Genomic DNA, 20,232 nt, shown 5'->3' with positions numbered 1-20,232 from the left:
TGTTTTTGTTTGCTTTTTATTATTCAGATAATGGGTTTTGGGGAATTTATTATCACTTCAATGGTTTTATCACCACATATTTTGGTTTATTTTGTAAAGTTTTTTGGGGGTTCCGGTCATCTGAATTATTTCCATACAACCTTTGGATTATCAGTTCATAACCCAACCCTGTATATTGGTCTGTTTTTAACTTTGAACCACAAATTAGATATTTGGATCGTTGCCAAGAACCACCAGTCTAGAAAAGGTTCACCTTCAGAAATCACTGGAGATGGTAAAACATCACAGTTTTTCGTTATCCAAAGGCTTCACAAAACATGAATGTAGCTTTTCAAATGGTCAGCCTGGCCAAAAAGTTTATTTTATTTATAGTGTGAGCCTGTTAAGCAAAGTCAGCTTTTTGCTAAACCTTCCTTTACTTCTTGGATACGTCAATGAGATCTCTCTGCCATATATCCTGTTTCCATTCCTGTCCACCTGGGGACCTTGTATGTTCCTTTCGCCTAAACCTCTTAGATACATAAAGGAGATCTCTGTTATATATCCCAATTATACTCCTGTCCACCTGGGGACCTTGGATGTTCCTCTCACCAAAACCTTTCTATACTTCTTGGAAACGTCAATAATATCTCTCCTCTATATATCCGGTTTCTATTCCTGTCCACCTGGAGACCTTGGATGTTCCTGTTGCCTAAACCTTTGTAAACTTCTTGGATACGTCAATGAGATCTCTCCACCATACATCCCGATTAAGCTCCTGTCCACCTGGGAAGCCTGGATGTTCCTCTCACTAAACCTAAACATGTCAGAGATCTCTGTTATATACCCTAATTCGGCTCCTCTCCACCTGGGGACCAAGGATGTTCCTATGACCTAAACCTTCATAAACTTCCTGGATACGTCAATGAGATCCCTCTGCCATATATCCTAATTCTTCTCCTTTCCACCTGGGATGTTCCCATTACCTGTATGTGTTCAGTTCTTCCTGTTAAATTCTACATGGCGTAAAACAACAATCGGGCATAGATAAAAGAAGCCCCTTGTGATGGGCACAGCAGGTGTAAAGAGCTGGGAACTCGGCTTGGTGATCACACCAATAGAATCCCTGGGAGATATAGGAAACTGTTGGGTAGTTCAACACACCTTCATCTACCAATTACTGATAACTACATTATCAGGTTTAACATGAGTACCTGATTTAAATCCCCTGAAAGGTAACAAATTCTTTCACTAGTTATAAATCGTATCTCAGATACCCTACAATACTTACCCAACAGGTGTGTGCCCACTTATGGAAGACCATATCACCATTATAGAACCTCATGTGCTGATTATATACCCCCCACCAAAAATGTATCATTGTACAATTGCTAAAATGTAACTAAAATGTTAACAATTGCCTCACAGAAATAGATTCTTAGCCAAAGGCAGGTGTATTTATGTATCACGGACATCTTCTACAGCTGTACAGAGTCCATAGTCCTGTCTCAGCTGTCCTTCGGAGGATCTCACAATCTAACGCCCCTGCCATAGTCTATGTCATTATCAAAGTCTACGCCCTGCTTTGGGACGTACAATCAGTTAACCTATCAGTATATTGCGATAAGTAAAGAAACCCATGTAAACAAAGGAAGATCATATTCTAGTTTTTAAATGGATTTACCCAATTCTTATCAAATATTTGCACATTTTGATATTGAAATTAATTAGAAAATTTGTGCATCAACTTTTTTGTATATTTACCTATTTTATGCAGTTTTTGCAGCAGACTACAACATTTTAAAAAATGTGTAGATTTTGGGTAAGACGTTGGATGAATCCTTTTATAAAAAGACTATTTAAAATTCCATTCAGACAATGGCACGGCTATTATCTGAACCTGGGATTCTAGCTCTGTAGGTCATCCACATATTGAGGCTGCTTCTCTTAAAATAAACTCCTTTCATTGTGATTTGAAGTCTTTGTTACAATAGAATGACACAAGCACCTCATATGTTATTCAATGGAAACTTTACACCTTGCAGTAAGCGCTCTTGTGTCATGTGTAACCTGCCTGCTGGCTATCACGTATCATAGTCCTCTCCCAGTGAGGAGCAACATGAATTGGCACTTATTACCTGCCTGTCGTTTCCATGATCTGAAGAAATTAGCAGTATCTTCTTGTAATATATGTATGGTTCATAACTGGAAAATGTAATTTTCCATTGATAACTCTTTTTTTAGAGAATCATAGTCAATGCAGTATGTTCCATTTACAGTTGACATTCAAAAATCCGGCAGCATCCGGACCTAAGGTGTACCGCATTTTTGAAAGGTATGCTTAGCTTCACACACAGGCCAGCCTTCCTCTCGCAGCACCGCGGACATCTGGCAAAGTTCCAGGGAGCAGGCAGCAGGGACGTCTTAATGTGAATTAGTGCAGTAATCAAGACCTAACAGCTGTTTCTGGAGTACAGCGCCATCAAACCATAAGTGGCCAAATAGTGTACTACAGTCCCTGTATTGAAAATACGATCCAAAATTCATGCCAGAAAACTAAAGGATCCAGATTATCGGATGCTGGATTTTCGATTGTCAACTGTATACATTTTTAGAAAACTGCAACAAACTGACTTTAATCAAAATAGAACAGGTATGATGCTCATTGCTCCCTGTATTGGTGAACACCATGCTCCAGGATGATAGAGAGAGCAATGCAGAAAGGTAAATAGCTTTTTTGCTAAAGGCTTCTTAAGATCTTTGTGGCTATTGTATTAATTTTGTGCATTTTGTTCATTTTTATTGGCCTGCCAACACAACAGACAAAAAAGGACCTGCAGTTTTTTTTAGCCAGCACGCAGTTCTTTAGGCTCATTTTTAGATGCTTTTAAAGAGCTAGGATGCAGGATATATATATTTAGTATATTATTTAGTATAGTAAGGTAAAAAAAAAAAAAAGATTTAAAATGTTAAAAGAGGAAAGATTGGACACAATATTTGCACTAGGTCTTTCCAGCCTCCATTTAAGACTCCTTCTCATAGCTTGGGCTTGTGTTACAGAACTTTGGATTAAACACCAAAAATAACACAAAAACTAACATTGTACATTTATTAGCAAATAGTTCATTGTAAGGTTTCATAATCTTTAAATATATTCTCGCTGTATTCTCTTCCACTTCTTCCATATTCCAACGATCTATGCCACTGAAATGCATAAAAATGACAAAAAGCCAAGGAAATACTTTGTAACAGTTGAAGTTTAATAACCCGTATCAAAAACAGTAAAAAAAAAAAATAGCAAGGCAATGTACTCAATAAAGTTAAGAATTGGTTGGTTACAAATACAGAGCAATTTGCATTTGCAAATTTATTTACAAAGAATTTCCTGAGCTGCATTTTTAGATGTCGGGAAAACACTGAGGTTGTTTATAATATGTCATCTTTAGGATATGAATGTGGTCCTTGTGGTAGGAAGCAGCCAATCCACTCAAAGTAAAGAATCATTAAACACCTCTGACACCACTATATAAGACTTTGGTCATTTAAGGAGCAGAATCTAAAACAACCTTTTATAAATGAAACACAAAAAGTTTGTAGATCCTGATTGTCATGCCTGCTATATGGTCAGATTGTATGGACAACCTTTTAAATAATTGGAAAATAAGGGTTTGCAGTGCAGGGAACTATTAAGGCTATAGTATACACAGACATTTTAGGTGTTTGGACACTGATAAACTTTTATCAACTGTTTGTATATTATATTTTTTTTTATTCCTTTTATATTCCATTTTTTATGTCTTTATGCATAAAGCCAATTCCTAAAAGACATGGTTTGGTGTGGAAGAACTTGCATAGACCATGACTACCAAACACATGTGGGATGAAGTGAAGTGCTAATTGTAAGCCAAGTTCTCTCATCCAACATTATTGGGCCTTGTTTATTAAAGCTCTTCAAGGTTGGAGAAGATAGAGAAGATGAAGCTGATCCAGCAAACCTGGAATGCATCTGGTTCAGGATTCAAAACATTTGCTAGCAAATGACTTTGAAGAAATCCATTCCAGATTTGATGGATCACCCAGCTTCACTGAGGAAAGTGTATCCTTTCCAGCATTAGAGAGCTTTATTAAATCAGGCCCAATATCAGAACTCACAATCACAATCTATACCCTTATGTTTATTTCCCTAGTGGTTGAACTTGATGGACTTACGTCTTTTTTTCAACCTAACCCACTATGTAACTATGTAACAAGCGCTCTTTTGGAAGAATAGGTGCACATAGCCACAGATAAATCCTTAAATGCATATGCTTTTGAATGGGATATCCTATACATTTAGTTGTGACAGTCAGATATGAACAAGCCGTTGACTATATAGTGTACATTTTAGTGGTTTGTAAACTATCCCAGGACCAAAAGGAGCCAAAGGGAACATTACAACATCTTAGTAAAGGTGTGATCTATGAAACTGGTCCTTTCGTTACTGCAAGGGCCCAGCATAGCATAATGCAGTAACAGTACTGCTATTGTGTGATACTTCCTCCACCTCCTAGATTGTAAGCTCTTTGAGGCGGAGTCCTCACTTCCCACTGTCTGTATTCGTCTGTCATTTGCAACCCCTATTTAATGTACAGCACTGCGTAATATGTTGGTGTTATATAAATCCTGAAAAATAATAATAACAAAAATGCAGCTGCAAATACAACAAAAGTCTGTTTAGTGTTACGTAATACCTGGAATTCAGTTAGAGGAATTGAAAAAATAGCAAAACTATCTTCTTTATAACTCCTAAATCCTGGTATTATGTCTTCGGCTTTCTACCTTACCATAAGTTGACCAACTACACTGAGTATTTCTCCAGCAAAAATAGGCCATCTGAGCCACCTACAGCTTGCCAGGTCTGGGGTGGAAAGGCTGACAGGGGCAGGTCGGTACATCTTGAAATGATGACTAGAAGAGCAGGAAAATGGTAATTCTCCTTTTTTGGAGCAAAGCTGTTTAAGCTGATTTTTGTGTTTTTTATTTACTTTTATTAATAAATGTAATTTTTTTACATGATTGTGTGTTTTAAACTTTATTATATTCAGGATATCTACTGGACCCTTTTTTGGACATATTTCGGTTACAAGTTACAGGTCCACAATGAAGGCTGAGGGAAGGAGAAGACGGGGACCTGACAGAGAAGACGGGCAGCCGATGCTGGAGACGGGCATCTGACGCTGGAGAACTCAGCCGGAGGATGCGATCCGATGACAGCACACTGGAGGATGCCAAGGGCACCAGGTAGGCAACACTTGATTCTATTTTTAGCTACCCCGAGCCTAGCTTGGGGTAAATGCTTCTAGCAAGTTTTTTTACCACGAACTAGGCTCGGGGTAACTGCCCAGGAGGTTAAACAGCAGAGGTATCAGCCTATTGCAGATTGCTTGGAATTGGTCTGGAGTTAGAACTGCAAGAAAACAGTTGTTTTCCTAAGTTTTTATAAGCAAATTGAAAATACATCATGTGACCCATGGCTATAAAGGACACTGAAATTAGAACAAGCAGGCCAAAAGCCTCTGGGTTGGGTCCTAGGATCACCATAATAAAATGCAGCAAGTCCAGCAAGTTATTCATGGAGTTCTGGACACCATTTATGATGCCCCGTTCAGATTCCATCACATTTTCTTGAAGTAGCTGTGTGACTGTGAGATCAAATGACCAAAGTCCTGGAAAAAAAGCATATCAATTAGTTCATGTTTAATATACAAATAACTTCATTTATAGGTATATTTGTTTTGATTTCTTTGTATGTGTGGATTACTTGAGTTGTTACTAATATCTGGTGTAAATTTCATGTCAATAGCCCTATTAGAAAAATACTTTGATGTATTTATTACTTATTTCCCCAACTATACAAGCATCATCTTCTATATTATTATTAATATTACACAGTATTTAAATAGTGCCAACATTGCTCGGATTTCCTCCCACATCCCAAAAGCATGCAATTAGGTAATTGCCTTCCCCAAAAAATATACCTTAGACTGTATTAAAGACTTATAACTATGGTAAGGACATAAAATTGTGAGCCCCTTTAAGGGACAGCTAGTGACATGACTATGGACTTTGTACAGCGCTGCATATTATGATGGCGCTATATAAATACTGTGTAATAATAATAATATTAATACCATATTACGCAGCGCTGTACAAAGTCTAATGTCCCTACCATAGTCATATGTCTTTAAAGCGTATCTAAACTCAGAATTTTCACTTTACAAAAAAGGGTAGACAACCCTCTTATGTTAGGTGAAAATTCTGTTTTTTTTTTTTGTTTTTTAAGGGTGCAGCACTGTCCCCTAATTCTTAATCGCCTAGGCCAGGGGTCGGCAAACTTTTTGGACTACTAGGCCATTTCAGGAGGTCGAGAAGGCACACTAGGCCAGAAGAAACAAGGTGGTCAAGGAAAGGTTTTTTTATTTAAAAATACAGTACGATCAATAGGAAACATGATGTTGCATGTTCTTAGAGACAGATACAATATCAGGTTCTAATGATGAGGCGATCAGCAACAAAATGTCATTAAAATGATTGTCAGTGAGCTGAGGGGCAGCTTGTTCATACGAAACTTCATCTTGGAGAACAGCTGCTCACACAAAGAAGTGCTGTCAAACATTGGGATCACACGCTTGGCACGGGCTAACAACATTGGAAACTGCGCATGTGGCAGCTGACAGTAGAAGTCAATGAAAGTCCCTTTACATCGAAATGCCCCTTGTGATTCGGCCGCTTGAAAGTGCTGTTGGTGTCGTTGCACACTAAACACTGGGCCTTGTTGCCACATTGGACGAAGAATATTTAATCAGTCCATTCGGGGTTGAAGACACGACGTTCGAGAGCAACCTTCTGGAGATTGGTAGCTGCGCGTTGCTTCTGCTCTTTAGGCATGGTAATTGGGATTACTGCGCAGGAACTCGATGATATCGATGATATTGCGATAACGCTACAATTCAATTATGCCGGATCCAACAAAAAATAACTAGGGGGCTGTTAGGTCAGACTGGAATACTGGCAAGGCTGTATCCAGCCTAAAGGAGCGAAGGGGCTTTTTTGCACAAAGAGAAAAATTTGCTGATCTCACGCATGCGCAGTGAGATAGGGATAATTTTTTTTTCATCCTACGTCACCCGACCTCGTTCCTGGGTCGGGTGACGTAGGATGAAGAAGAGGAAAAGATGGCGGTGCCCCGAGCGCTGGCTGCAGGACGGCGCAGAACCCGATGCAAGACACCCCCAGAGCGACTGCCATGCGGGATTGAAGGTAAGTGTATTTTTTTGTGCACTTTTGAGTTTAGTTCCTCTTTACCACAGCCTTCTCACTGATCCCCCTCCCCCATACCTGTCCTTTGTGGTTGGCAGATCACAAAGGCTCTGCTATCAGTAGTGTTCATCTGAGGGGTGTGACTGGCTGATTAGTAAAAGGATGTGTGCACCACCAACCCCTCCCCCCCCCCCCGGGACCCTCAGGACATGATTTAAGGTCTCAAAGGGCCACAGTTGTTGTTCTCTCTAACTGAAAGATCAGAGGCTGCGCTGAGGCTGGGCTTTGCATGCTTCAAGGATTTGCTACGCAGAGGCTTGGTGTCAGCTAACTCTGAGGATACAGCTGAACACCATAAGTACTGCTGGGATCTGTAGTGTGTTCCATGTCTAAACCTGCTAAGGACTGCTGGGACTTGTGATGCTTCCATGGCTGGGAGCTGATGAGAATTGTTGGGACTTGAAGTGCTCTCTCCATGCTGGATATTGCTGAAGAGCCAAGGAATTTGTGTCAGTGAACCCAACAGAGGTCCAAGATTGCCTGGCTGCTGGAACTGCTAGTTATCTTGGCGTTGGAGTACCAGGAGGCGCCCCTGGAACCGTGCTGTGTGTATTTCCGGACCTGTGACCTGATTGTATACATTCAGTTTGCCCTATTCCAGTCTATCTCTTTCCTGTGTTATATCTAAGACCCTATCATAAACCTCTGGCCTGTTGGTCCCCCGTGATCGGTCTCTGTTTGCTTTCTCTCTGCCCTCCTAGTTTGTTGGTAGCGGCGGGACGAGAGCACAGGAGATGGCAGGTAAGAGCTGGCTCACCAAGGACACAAATATTTCCCTAGATTACTGTAATTGGACTGTGAGCAGCTTGCAGGAAAAGGCCATGGAGTTTGGTCTCAGCTATGAAGGACTTACAAAGGATCAGCTAATTAGGATGCTGGAAAGAGCCAGCCAGCAAGAAGGATTCGGTGTTCACCCTGTCCTGTTACCATGCAGAGAAGAAGTACCAGAGCTCCCTGGGATTGCCAGTAAGAGTCCATGGGTTATTTGGTATGAGGAGGAGATGGCTATTTTGGGAAAGGATGCCACACTAGAAAGAAAACTTGTAGCAATTGAAAAGGCTCAAAAAAGGCAGGAAAAATGGGAGGCAGAAAGGAACCATACCTCTGCCCCCAAGCTAGCTCCTGCAGTAAGAGAAACACCAAGGATTTCCCATAAAGACTTTAAACCTTTCCAAGAAAATATGGCAGATGTGGAAGGGTTCTTCCAGGACTTTGAACACCAGTGTGATCTCCTGGAGGTTTCATCCACCGACCGGGTCCTCCATGTGGTAGGGTTGCTGGATGAAGGAGCTGCAGAGGCCTACCGAAAGCTGGACCCTGCAAAGAAATGGAACTATAACGCTATCAAACAGGCCGTGCTAGACTACTATGCTGTGTCAGCTGATGCCTATCGCATCCAATTTCGGAGCACACCACACGTACCTGAGAAAACTTTTAAGATGTTTGCGCACAAAATAGCTCTGGCATGTCAACGATGGCTGGAAAGAGAAAATGCTCTATCACCAGAGCAAATAATTCAAGTGTTTCTAAAAGAACAGTTCTTTTTAAAATGTCCCTCAGAGATTCGCCAGTGGGTGCAAGAGCGAAAACCAGCCACCCTGGATGAGGCTGCTGCTTTAGCAGATGAGGCCCTTCTGATCCAACCTCAGTGGAAGAAAATGGCTGCCAGTGTTAATTCTTCTTCCCCTGCACGATATATGCCTCCACACCACCGCATTGACCACACTCCAGCACCTCCCCATCTTTCTACTTCCTTACAACAGACCTCCAGGTATAACAAAGAAAGACGCTGCTTTGCCTGTGGGCTAAGTGGCCATTATAAGGCTAGTTGCCCAACAACAAGGAAACACAACGTGCCCAATTCCCAGATGCCAGTGAACATGTACCAAGCCCATAAGGACTTGCCACTCCCTCCATCAGACTGGATTACCTTTAATTCTGAGATGGATTTGCCACAAGAAAAATTCGACCTGCAACCTAAATTATCAACTACACTGGCATCTCAGGAAAAACACCTGCAAGAGGTTGTTGTAGATGGCCAAAGAGCTGTTGGATTTCGAGACTCAGGGGCATTTCTCACGGTTGTGGACCCACGAATTGTGCGGCCTGAGGCAATGCAGCCTGGTGCTAGTGTAGTTATAGAGTTAGCGGGGGGCACCAAGCGCGTTATCCCCCTGGCTACTATCAACTTGGATTATGGTCTGGGGCCTAAATTCTGCAGGGTGGGAGTGATGAGCGGACTATCTGCAGATGTACTACTTGGAAACGATGTGGGAGATCTCCGATGTAACTATGTTCATACAGTCACACCGAATAGAGCCCCGCTCCAGCCTTACAAATATCAGCAGTGGAACTAACACCAAAATTTTGATAGATATGTAAGAGCTACAGAGGTCCAACCCATGTACTAGCCCATTCTCTTGCCTATCTCCCCTGGCTAGTAGATGTTTAGAGGGAGGAAGGAGTCGTGAAGGAAAGGGGATCTCTGCAGCCCCAAATCCCCTATCATTGATCCCCCAGCTCTTTGTGTGTCTTTATTCCCCCTCCCCCATACCTGTCCCTTGTTGTTGGCAGATCACAAAGGCTCTGCTATCAACAGTGTTCACCTGAAGGGTGTGACTGGCTGAACACATACTGTGAGTACTACTGGGAACTGTAGTGTGTTCCATGTCTAAACCTGCTAAGGACTCCTGGGACTTTTGATGCTTCCATGGTTGACAGCTGCTGAGAACTGTTGGGACATGTAGTGCTCTCTCCATGCTGGATATTGCTGAAGAGCCAAGGTACTTGTATCAGTGAACCCAACAGAGGTCCAAGATTGCCTGGCTGCTGGTATTGCTGGAGCTTCTGGTTATCTTGGCGTCAGATTACCGGGAGGCGCCCCTAGAACCTGGCTGTGTGTATTTCTGGACCTGTGACCTGATTGTATACGTTCATTTTGCCCTGTTCAAGTCTATCTCTTTCCTGTGTTATATCTAAGACCATATAATAAACCTCTGGCCTGTTGGTCCCATGTGATCGCTCTCTGTGTGTTTTCTCTCCTTTCGCTCCTAGTTCGTCACACAGTGTAGGGTCAATTTTTGAGGGGAAGCCAACAAACCTAACTGCATGTTTTTGGGATGTGGGAGGAAACCGCAGTACCCAGAAGGAACCCATGCAAACACAGGGAGAACCTGCAAACTCCATACAGATAATGTCCTGGCTGAGATTTCAACCCGAGAGTGGAAAGGCCAGAGTGCTAACCTCTGAGCCACTGTGCTACTTTTTTAAACTGATCACTAAATGACCCAAAGCTAATGACCACTATTATATACAACTGAGAATGCAATAGTAAGTCTCCCATGAATGTTCTTTCTTTCTCTCTTCTGCTTTCAATTCTTTGCTGCAACCATTATTACATATATATATATATATATATATATATGTATATGGATTTATCCACTGTGCTTTTATTTACTCAACACAACCTTCTAAATATTGTCAGTTCCACTGATAAAGTAACAGTTGCCACACATAGTTACATAGTAGGTTAGGTTGAAAAAAGACATAAATCCATCAAGTTCAACCACTAGGGAAACAATAAAGTGCCGTAACTCTTATCTACTAATGACTGATGATGACTAACTGCATGATAATAAGAAGAAAGGAGAGAGATGGAAAGACCCAAGGTTATGAAATGAAAATGAACAATGAAAAGAAAGGAGGGGGAAAAGAAGAAAAATGATGGAAACAAGGAAAAGAAGAGAGAAAAATGATGAAATGAAAGAAAGGAAGAAAAGGCAATGAAACAGGAAAAAGGAAAGAAAGGAAGAAGTCAATAATGGAAAAAAGGAAGGAATGGTCAGAAAGAAGGTATGAAAAAGGGTGAAAACAGGGAAATGAAGGGAATGAAAAAAAGAAGAGGCTTTATTTGCACTTACCAACTCGGCCTGCAATGATCCCTGCAAAGAGTACACTGACAGAGGTAAGTGGGATGGAACCACCATGAGCATTGGTTGTGTTGAAGTCATTTAGTAGACTCTGTGTAGTGTTTGTCAAGTTCTCTTGATAAAGAGCAACTGAAGACACAGTAGGGACTGGCTGTTCTCCAAGCAAATGAGTTCCAAGATTTTCAAATGGAGAAACATTAAGATCAAATGGGCTTCCGGGAAGAAAGACCGACACCGCACAAAGAACAAGGCTGCATAGCTGGGCTATCCCAGATATAAAGCCAGTACGAACCAGGCCACATATCCGTCTCAACCAGGTGAAGGCTACAGTTCCCATTATGCCAAAAACAGCAGAGACTCCCATGAGAAGGCTGAGAAGAGAAGCGCTCAGTCCCTGTGTGTAGGCATAGCCAGTAGTAATGCTGTCAAAGCCAAGGACAGTCATATAGAGGAAGGAGAGTCCCATTCCAGCCCAGAACATTGGCTGCTTGTAGTAGGCCACCCAGCCATCCCTTAATGTGCAGAAGGGTTCTGTCATTCTTTCAAAGCAACCCGCTCCTTCAGACTTCATTGATGCCTTTGCTTTTTCTTCCATAAAGTGATCACCTTCAGCAGGGTCCTCAAGGTTGTTTGAGGTTGTGTCTATGATTTAAAAAAATGGAAAAACAAAATTTTAATTCAATAAATTGGGGCTGACTGCAGATTTAAAAAGGAAAGGTCATTTTTAAAAGAAAGCCAAAATTTGGCTTCAGGCTACATTTACCAATTACAGTGGATATCTACTCTAAAGTTCAAGTTAGGGAAGGATATGATCCCCATTGGTAGCCATGCACATGACCCTGGCAGGGTAATCTCTACACCCCCTGTCCTGCCATGACAGTCAGGACTAGTGTTGGTGTTCGAATTCGTGTTGTCCTTATATTCGACCCGAAAATGGCTGTTCGAATTTGGGTAGACTCGACCCGAAAAAGAACGAGATTCAACGGTAAAAATTTGGATTAAAAAATGTAAAAAATTTGTTGAAAAAAATAAAAATTAATGTTAAATTAATTTCATAAGTGTTTGAGTTTATTTAACTGATTTTTTTTACAGGTTATCCTACAATGACATGATATTACTCACTCTGTAACACACTTTCCAGCCTAGTAATATTATAATACATATGTTAAATTTTTCTTTTATCCACTGTGAGAAAAATGTAACAAATATATCATATTACTGTGCGTTACAGAGTAAGAGATTATTGCTGGCCGGGCAGAGTGCGCAATCTCCAGGCACTACAGCCTAATTAACCTGTAGTGCCCCGGGGATGGTAGTGGAACTGCAGAATTCATCTGCAGTTCAGTTCCCATGGTCACATGACTATGGGAACTTTGCGGCCACAGCTGTGACTGCAGGCGATCCCCGGGCACTAGAGGTTGAATGGGTTTCTCCCTTCATCACATCTAGTGCCCTGTGTTCTTGGATAAAAAAACTCTATCCAAGAACACATACAACTAGCAACAGCAATCAGGATCGCTGTTCCAGTCCTGTAGTATGTGTTCCTGGATAGCGTTTCTCTATCCAAGAACACAGGACTCCCTGTGTTCTTGGATAGAGAAAATCTTTCCAAGAACACATACAACTAGTAAAGGGCTGCAAGAGCAGTCTGATTGCTCTTGCAGCACTTAATAGTCCATAAAAATAACCCGACGTCTCCCACCATTGACTTCAATGGTGTTCGAATTCGAATAGCAGTCGAATGGCATAGTGAGATATTCAACCAACAATAGTCAGGACATGTTTTAATCATTCTTGTGTCTCATCTCACAGTGTTCAGATTATCACATCCTAAAAAAGCAAAGCTGTAATACGTTTTGCAGCAAGTTTACAGTATTTTTCAGGTACCAATCTAAAAAATATTTACCAGTGTCCCCGACATTGAGCTGCTTCATTTCTTGTTCCGTCTTTCTTTCTGCCTTAAAAGCCAAAGCTGGGGTCTCCTTGTAGACCTTCCACAGGACCAGGTACTCTATGCACATAGACGCAAAGTTCCAGGCAGAAATAAAGGCACAGCCGATCACAGAGGAGCCAAAGGTGACAATCTGTCCAACAGCCATAGGAGCCAGAATATTTGTCAGCTGGTCAATCCGCCGCATTGTGGCATTCATATCTAATGTGAAAAGACAATGTATTTTTTAGCTGCAACCAAAACCACAAAATCCAAAAGATGCATTATCCCTAGTTTAAAATAGTAAGAACAGATTTTTGAAATTGACAGTGTGATTCTCCTCTGTCAGCCTTACGGACCATTATTAGGACCAGTATGCAGAAAACTATTCAACCTACTTTTTAGGTTGTGGAAATAAATGAAAGAAAACCTCAAATACAAGGAGCATTTTATCTAGATATTGAGCTGATGTAAAACAAAAACAGTCTTGGCAAGGTTGCTTTGCACTTGCATAAAAATGTAAAATTGATATTTAGCATTACTTTTTTGTTATTAAGGAATCTGTATGGTCTTGTATAATAAAAGGTAGGGGGAGGCATGGCTGAGCTTCAGCGTAGGGAAAAAAAGCCTAGTGTGAGTGGAGTTCCACACCCCACCCTTAAATTATATTCTTTTAAAAACATTATCACATGGGCTTTCTATTTATTGATTGTCTCCAAAGAAATTTTCAGCTCTACGCCATTACCCAGCCAATATGAACAAATGCAAGTGAGCTTCACTGCTCTTTTTTGCATTATTTATGAAGTGGGGCATATCAAATTTTGTTACATGTGCCTTCGGTTCAGAGCTCTGCAAAAATGTAAGAATTTAGTGAATGTTTCAATCTTCACACTTAAACGGACATCTATGTAGCTTTGCAGACTCAAAGGCCCCGATTTATTAAAGTTCTCCAAGGCTAGAGAGAATACGCTTTCAGAAGTGAAGCTGGGTGATCCAGCAAACCTTGAATGGATTTTTAAAAATCATTTGTTTTTTTGCTGGCAAATGTTTTGAATCCTGGACCAGATCTATTCCAGGTTTGCTGGATCACCCAGCTTCACTTCTGAAAGTGTATTCTCTCCAGCCTTGGAGAGCTTTCATAACTCAGGGCCAAAGACTTGATATAGAGAACTCTCTTCCCGATTATTCACTTTTAATTTGTTACAAAGTACGGGGGGGGCGCTCTTTCCGTCGGGAGGAAAATAGGTTTAAGCTCTGGATAAGGAAGGGATTCTTCACTGTAAGGTCTGTGAAAATGTGGAATCAGCTCCCTCAGGAAGTAATTTTAGCAACTATTATAGATTGCTTTAAAAAAAAGCTGGATGATTTCTAGAAGCACAGAATATAACTGGGGATTAAGGCTTTAAAGTAAAAATAGCGGTGACTGTTAATCCAGGGAACATCCAATTGCCTCAAGGAATCAGAAAGTTATTTTTTTCCCCTGTAGGAGCCTTCCTCTGGATCATCTATGTCCATAGGGTTTTATATCTGGGATATGTTTATTTCCCTAGTGGTAGAACTTGATGGATTCTTGTCTTTTTTCAACCTGACTATCCAAAGTATGTAGTTTTTAATAATATTAAAATTTGCATGGCATCATGGTATAAGTAAAAAATAAGGGGTTAGTCATTCTGAAAGCAATACTTCTGTGTTTGTTGATTACTGGGAAGTTTACCACCCAAAGATTTCTCTAGAGTTTATGGTGATAATACCGTATTCTTTAGGTTCCCATTATACCTCCTCCTGGTAAAAATTGTATCACACTGGATGGACAGAAACACACACTATGCCAAGATGTTTGAACAAGCCCTTGCTGCTAAAGTCTTCACCAAATACAAGGAGGCAAAGGCTGATTTTATCCATAAACCCTACTTTTGGGTTGACTGACCCTTTAAACTAGGCTCTTGGAAGAAGAAAAAAACGTACCTGCTAATTGGTTTTTGTCACCTCCAGTGATGACAACAATCCAATCCCTCTGAATGGTGATAGACATGGCTGTACTTGCCAGATTTGCAACATCTGCTATAGAGATGACAAGGATGTAGCAGAGAATCTAGAAAAGACAGGAGAAAAGGATCACAACAACAAGCACTTTCCTAGCTGTCTATGCTATCTACACTGCCATGCAAATTATACTGCTTTATCGCTACCCATGCACAGGCTGACCACCAATACTACCAAGGGGCTTGTACATTTCCACTAACTCTACATCACCAAGATTTCCAATGCCAATACTTTCAATTTAATCTCCATCAAGTCAAGCTCCCTCCTAAAATTGAGAATCAACAGTGTGTGAACCTTTTAGTTCTATTTTTCATCGCCCGCCATAGATGACATGTCTGTTCTACAGCTGCTCTAACACCCCTGAGGAAGCCTAAGGGTGAAACGCGTCAGTTTAATAAGCCATACTAAAATTTCCAGTCCACCTCTCCCCACATCATTTATGTGCAGGAAGAAAATTGTAAATGCTTGCTAATTCTGTTAGAAAATTATCTGTCTAGACCAGGGGTGCCCAACAGGTGGATCGCGATCTACCGGTGGATCACAAAGGCAACACGAGTAGATAGCGCAGCCCTGCCTTTCAAAATGAAGTCTATCGTGCACAGGAGATTTTTAAGTCCAAGTTTTTATTGCTGGTAGATCGTTTTGACTTGGTCATTTTAAAAGTAGCTCGCAAGCCAAAGAAGTGTCTAGACTCTTGCCTTTAACTCCCATCACGAGAAATAGGACAAGGCACCAATTAAACATTGAATGTATATATATTACCAAGTTTGTTTATATGTAATTGTGCTACCATTAATGTACTTACAATATACATATTATTTTTGGCCTTATTAAAACACAGTTCCTTGTTTTTTTCTTTTTTAATTTATTTGGAATGTTTAAGGGGTCAGGCCACTAACCACCACTCCAGGCAAGGGTATATATTTCTTTGCACCTCTTTTCCTTTTTTCTATCACTATATCGACATCGCAACAAGTATCTTTCTGTTATGGACAACTTATCCTTCTCCCTGTATTTATTGGTAATTTTCTTAGAATTTAGAAAATTACACAGGACTTTTTTTATGGTGTGAATGGGCCATTGGAGTGGTCTCACAGGGGCAACTCTCTCACCAAGAATGATGGGCAAAAAAAAATATCTGACCCTCTACCTGGAATGTCATGGGAGTCTAGCTAATGCTATAATTGCAAAGAAAACATTGCATGTCCTGTGGAGAAAAGGAATGATTGCAACATACTGCTTTTTTTATTTAAAGTAGAACTTCAGGCAGATTGGCCATTGGAATCAGTATCTTGCAGTTCCTGTATACAAGGCCAGATTTCCATGTTACACACCCATAGGCTTGCCACATTCTTCCCTATTCTAGTCAACCAGCTAGCTTTATTATTAAACTGATAAAATTAGGCTTCATAGATAAACAAGACATGTTGAGGCTGGGAGTAGAAAATATGAAATTGACAGTTTGCCGTCTGTGAAACTTTACACTAGGAACTGATAAGTAGAAAATCTGTTAGGGCCAACTGACCTAAGTCAGTCACATGGAACTCTTCTCAAACTTAGTGTTAACACCCCAGCGTTTGAATTCTGGCCAAATTTCCATGCAAAAAGAGTTTTTTTTGCATGGAAATTTATTTTACATTGTAGGCATAACCGAAATATGTCCAATAAATAATAAATTTATTATTAAACCTTAAATAAAAAAACACAAAAATCTGTTAAAAAATATGCAAATAGTTACACATGTAATATAAGTGTACAGTAGCATATAAAATATATATAAATAATTGTATATATATTATATGAAAATTTCTTTGCATTGGACTCAATGATTATTTGAATTTCCCACCGGTCTGCCCGCCCGTCTACACCTTCTCTGCATTGCGTGGCTGAAGATAGAAGAAGACAGACGTATCCCCAGGACCTGCGGGGATTAGTAGAACGCCGGGGGACAGCGATGGAACAAGGTAAATGGCATTTTTTTCAGGTTAAAACGACCCCAAGTGTGACTCAAAATTACCACTATTTGCAGGTAAAATCCACACCAAGTCAAACTCAGTAATACCACTAAGGGGGGGTTAAATATCTTTGTTTAAATATCTGCTACAAACACTATTGGCCAGCTGTCATTAACTGTCACTCTATATTTATTGGAGATTAGTTCTAGGTACAGGTAGTTATATAGGAGATGTGACCCCGTGTTACATACAAGATAGGGATTATAGGTTTGTTCTTAAATTGAATTTGTATGTTTGCAGTTGGAACATGTACATTATTTTATTAAATGCAATTAAGACAGATGTGTGTCTCAACATATTATTTAGCAGCATGGTGTCAGTTACTGTATAAAACCCTCACTGTGAGTTAATCACAAACAAAGCAAAGAAATATATATTTATGGAGCCTAAACATTCATTAACTTCTGGAGCAAGCTGTGCTTTTAATTGCAAAAAGAAACAACTGAATAGTTTGTCTTGGTCATTAAAAAGTTACAAGAGCTTGCAGAACAGCAAAAGATTTTTTCTGCAAATCATGTGAACCCGCCTTCCCCCCATCAAGCCTCTGTTCTGCACACAAGCGAGCAGGGAAGCCCCGTTCGTATCTAGGAGTAGTCCGTATTTCTGATGTCCTTAACTCTGGGACTATCTGTAAATAGGTAGAACCCAGTAAAGCAATCCACCTAATTCTTGCACAAATTAAAGGTCTAGAATTTCTTCAGACTATAAACTTATATATCCAGAAAACCTGGAATGGATCTGGTCAATTATTGAAAACATTTGCCAACTAATAGCAAATGATTAAAAAGAAATACATTCCAGGTTTGCTGGATCATCCTCTTTTACCCAAGATAGTCTAGTCTTGGGGAGCATTAACAAATCAGGCTTAACCTGTAAACCTGGCCCTGTCTAAAATCAGATCAGTAAAAAAGAGAAGGACTGACCAACAACCATCCTTGATACATGGATAACAGCTCTGCCTTGTATAGGAAGACCACCATCAAAATAATGCCACAGATAATTACAGAGACGTTCTGCACAATCAGCGAAGTTCGAGCCACTGTGGAAAGTTTAAAGAAAATAAATGTTAAAAAATCATATATTACAGTCTATCTCAGAGTAAATAACAGCTATGAATTTCAGACAACTTCAATGTTCTAAAATAAATATATTTCAGTTATTTTTTAATTATAAATGTAGCTGGGAGCTGGATTTGTAAAAAAAAGGTTGGAATAGTAGTGAGGGGACAGTGTAGGGTTTTACAAAATGTATCTAAACTAATCTGAGAGACTGTTGGCAGACCTAGGTGTAAATCACTGCAGTAGAGTGTTGTCATCCAGGTAAAGGTGCTTAACTAGTGGTTCTTCTAGCTGGATGAACAGGCAGATTGTCCAGGTAGAATTTAGAAACATAAAGATTCTGGTCTTACTGGCATAGGCAGACTATATTACATACATTATTATTATTGTTATTATTATTATTATTATTAATATTACTAATAACCAGGATTTATAAAGCACCAACATATTATGCAGCGCTGTACATTAAATAGGGGTTGCAAATGACAGACAGATACAGACATTGATGCAGGAGGAGAAGAGGGCCCTGTCCAGAAGAGCTTACAATCTAGGAGGTGGGGGAAGTAACACACAATAGGAGGGGGGATGTGGAATGGTGGGAAGTAGTGAGAGTTTAGGAGACAGAAAAAGACGGGTAGGTGAGTTTGAAAAGATGGTGTTTGAGTGCTCTTTTAAATGAGCAGAAAGTAGGAACAATCCGAATAGGATGAGGAAGACCATTTCAGAGAGTTGGGGCAGCTCTAGAAAAGTCTTGGAGCCGTGCGTGTTATGAGGTTATGAGTGAGGAGGGAGGAGAGGAGAACTGTGGAGGGATTTGAAGGCAAAGTACAGGAGATGAATTTGATTCTAAGGTGAAATGGAAGTCAATGAAGAGAACGACAAAGAGATGCAGCAGTAGAGGAGCAGTGGGAAGGGTGGATGAGTCTGGCTGCAGCATTCATAATAGATTGTAGAGGAGAGAGTCGGGTTAGTGGAATACCAGAGAGGAGGAGGTTACAGTCAAATGACAGACAGATACAGACAGTGACACAGGAGGAGGAGAGGACCCTGCCCCGAAGAGCTTACAATCTAGGAGGTGGGGGAAGTATCACACAATAGGATGATGTGAACTGTTCCTATGAACAACATTATCTGGGTTGCTCGTGTATTGGGAGGATGCTGACCAATGCAGACCAATGCCTGTTAAAAGCATGAGCCTCCGGGCAATAATACACATGGCTTTTGTATGTACCGTAGATAATACTTCCCTATCTTGGAGCAAAGAATTTAAGCTCAATAGAACCTTCAGTTTAAATAAGATAAATATATTCACATATGCATCAAAATAAAAGGTGTGAGTAGTCTGAAAAGGAGTAAAAAAAAAAGCCTGGGCCTGCCAGTATGCTGCAAAGTGGGAGCCTTGCTGTCTGTGGGGAAAATTTATTTTGCAGAGTCCCAATTCTCCCTATTCTGAATGAGACCCCGAGCTCTGCAATCCAGAGTTAACTGACATTTTGCTAATTGTAGAGCTAAAGGCTCCGACTCAGTAAGGGTATGTCACCTCAGAAGAGAGACTGCTGCTTGCACAAATGTTTTTCTCTGCAGCTGCAGTCATGGCACATTCTTTCAAAACAATGGCTTTTTTAGTAAAAAAAAGCAAACTATTAGAAATGTAAATGGCAGAGCAGACATATTTTCTCTTGATGCACCTGAAATGTTTTTAGCTGATTTAAACTAGCAGTTCAGTTGGGCTTTGCACAGACAAACTGTGTATGTCCGAATAGAAACTGTCATTCTGATTGTATAATACAGATACAATTCAAAACAAAGCACCATTGTACTCACCACAACAGCTTGTACATTTCTGGTTCACTGCTGTTGCCATGACTTAATAGAAGTTTTACTAAGTTCTTTACCACCGCCGCAGTGCCATACAGTTC

At 40.4% G+C, this 20,232-nt stretch overlaps 1 protein-coding gene across 1 annotated transcript; it reads right to left on the bottom strand.

Annotated features, from left to right (window-relative positions):
* Window positions 1-3,218: 3,218 nt before the first annotated feature.
* On the bottom strand, window positions 3,219-18,298 carry LOC140331646 (ferroportin-like). Its single transcript, XM_072412844.1, has 5 exons — window positions 18,179-18,298; window positions 15,163-15,289; window positions 13,174-13,419; window positions 11,259-11,909; window positions 3,219-5,684 (listed from the first exon to the last, which is right to left on the bottom strand). The coding sequence occupies exons 1-5, from the start codon at window positions 18,233-18,235 to the stop codon at window positions 5,389-5,391; spliced, it is 1,377 nt and encodes a 458-aa protein (XP_072268945.1). The 5' UTR covers window positions 18,236-18,298; the 3' UTR covers window positions 3,219-5,388.
* Window positions 18,299-20,232: the final 1,934 nt, after the last annotated feature.

This window comes from Pyxicephalus adspersus, chromosome 5 (genome assembly GCF_032062135.1).
Source record: "Pyxicephalus adspersus chromosome 5, UCB_Pads_2.0, whole genome shotgun sequence".
NCBI lineage: Eukaryota > Metazoa > Chordata > Amphibia > Anura > Pyxicephalidae > Pyxicephalus > Pyxicephalus adspersus.
This window is presented reverse-complemented; position numbering and strand designations above follow the sequence as displayed.

Bases quoted from the DNA above. Each gene is read 5' to 3' on its own strand.
- LOC140331646 (XM_072412844.1), bottom strand. From the start codon at position 18,235: ATGGTGGTCTTCCTATACAAGGCAGAGCTGTTATCCATGTATCAAGGA. The intron at 11,910-13,173 runs GTAAATATTTTT...TTTAAATCATAG, and splicing joins GCTCAATGTCGGGGACACTG to ACACAACCTCAAACAACCTT. The intron at 5,685-11,258 runs GTAAGTGCAAAT...CTTTTTTTCCAG, and splicing joins GATCATTGCAGGCCGAGTTG to GACTTTGGTCATTTGATCTC.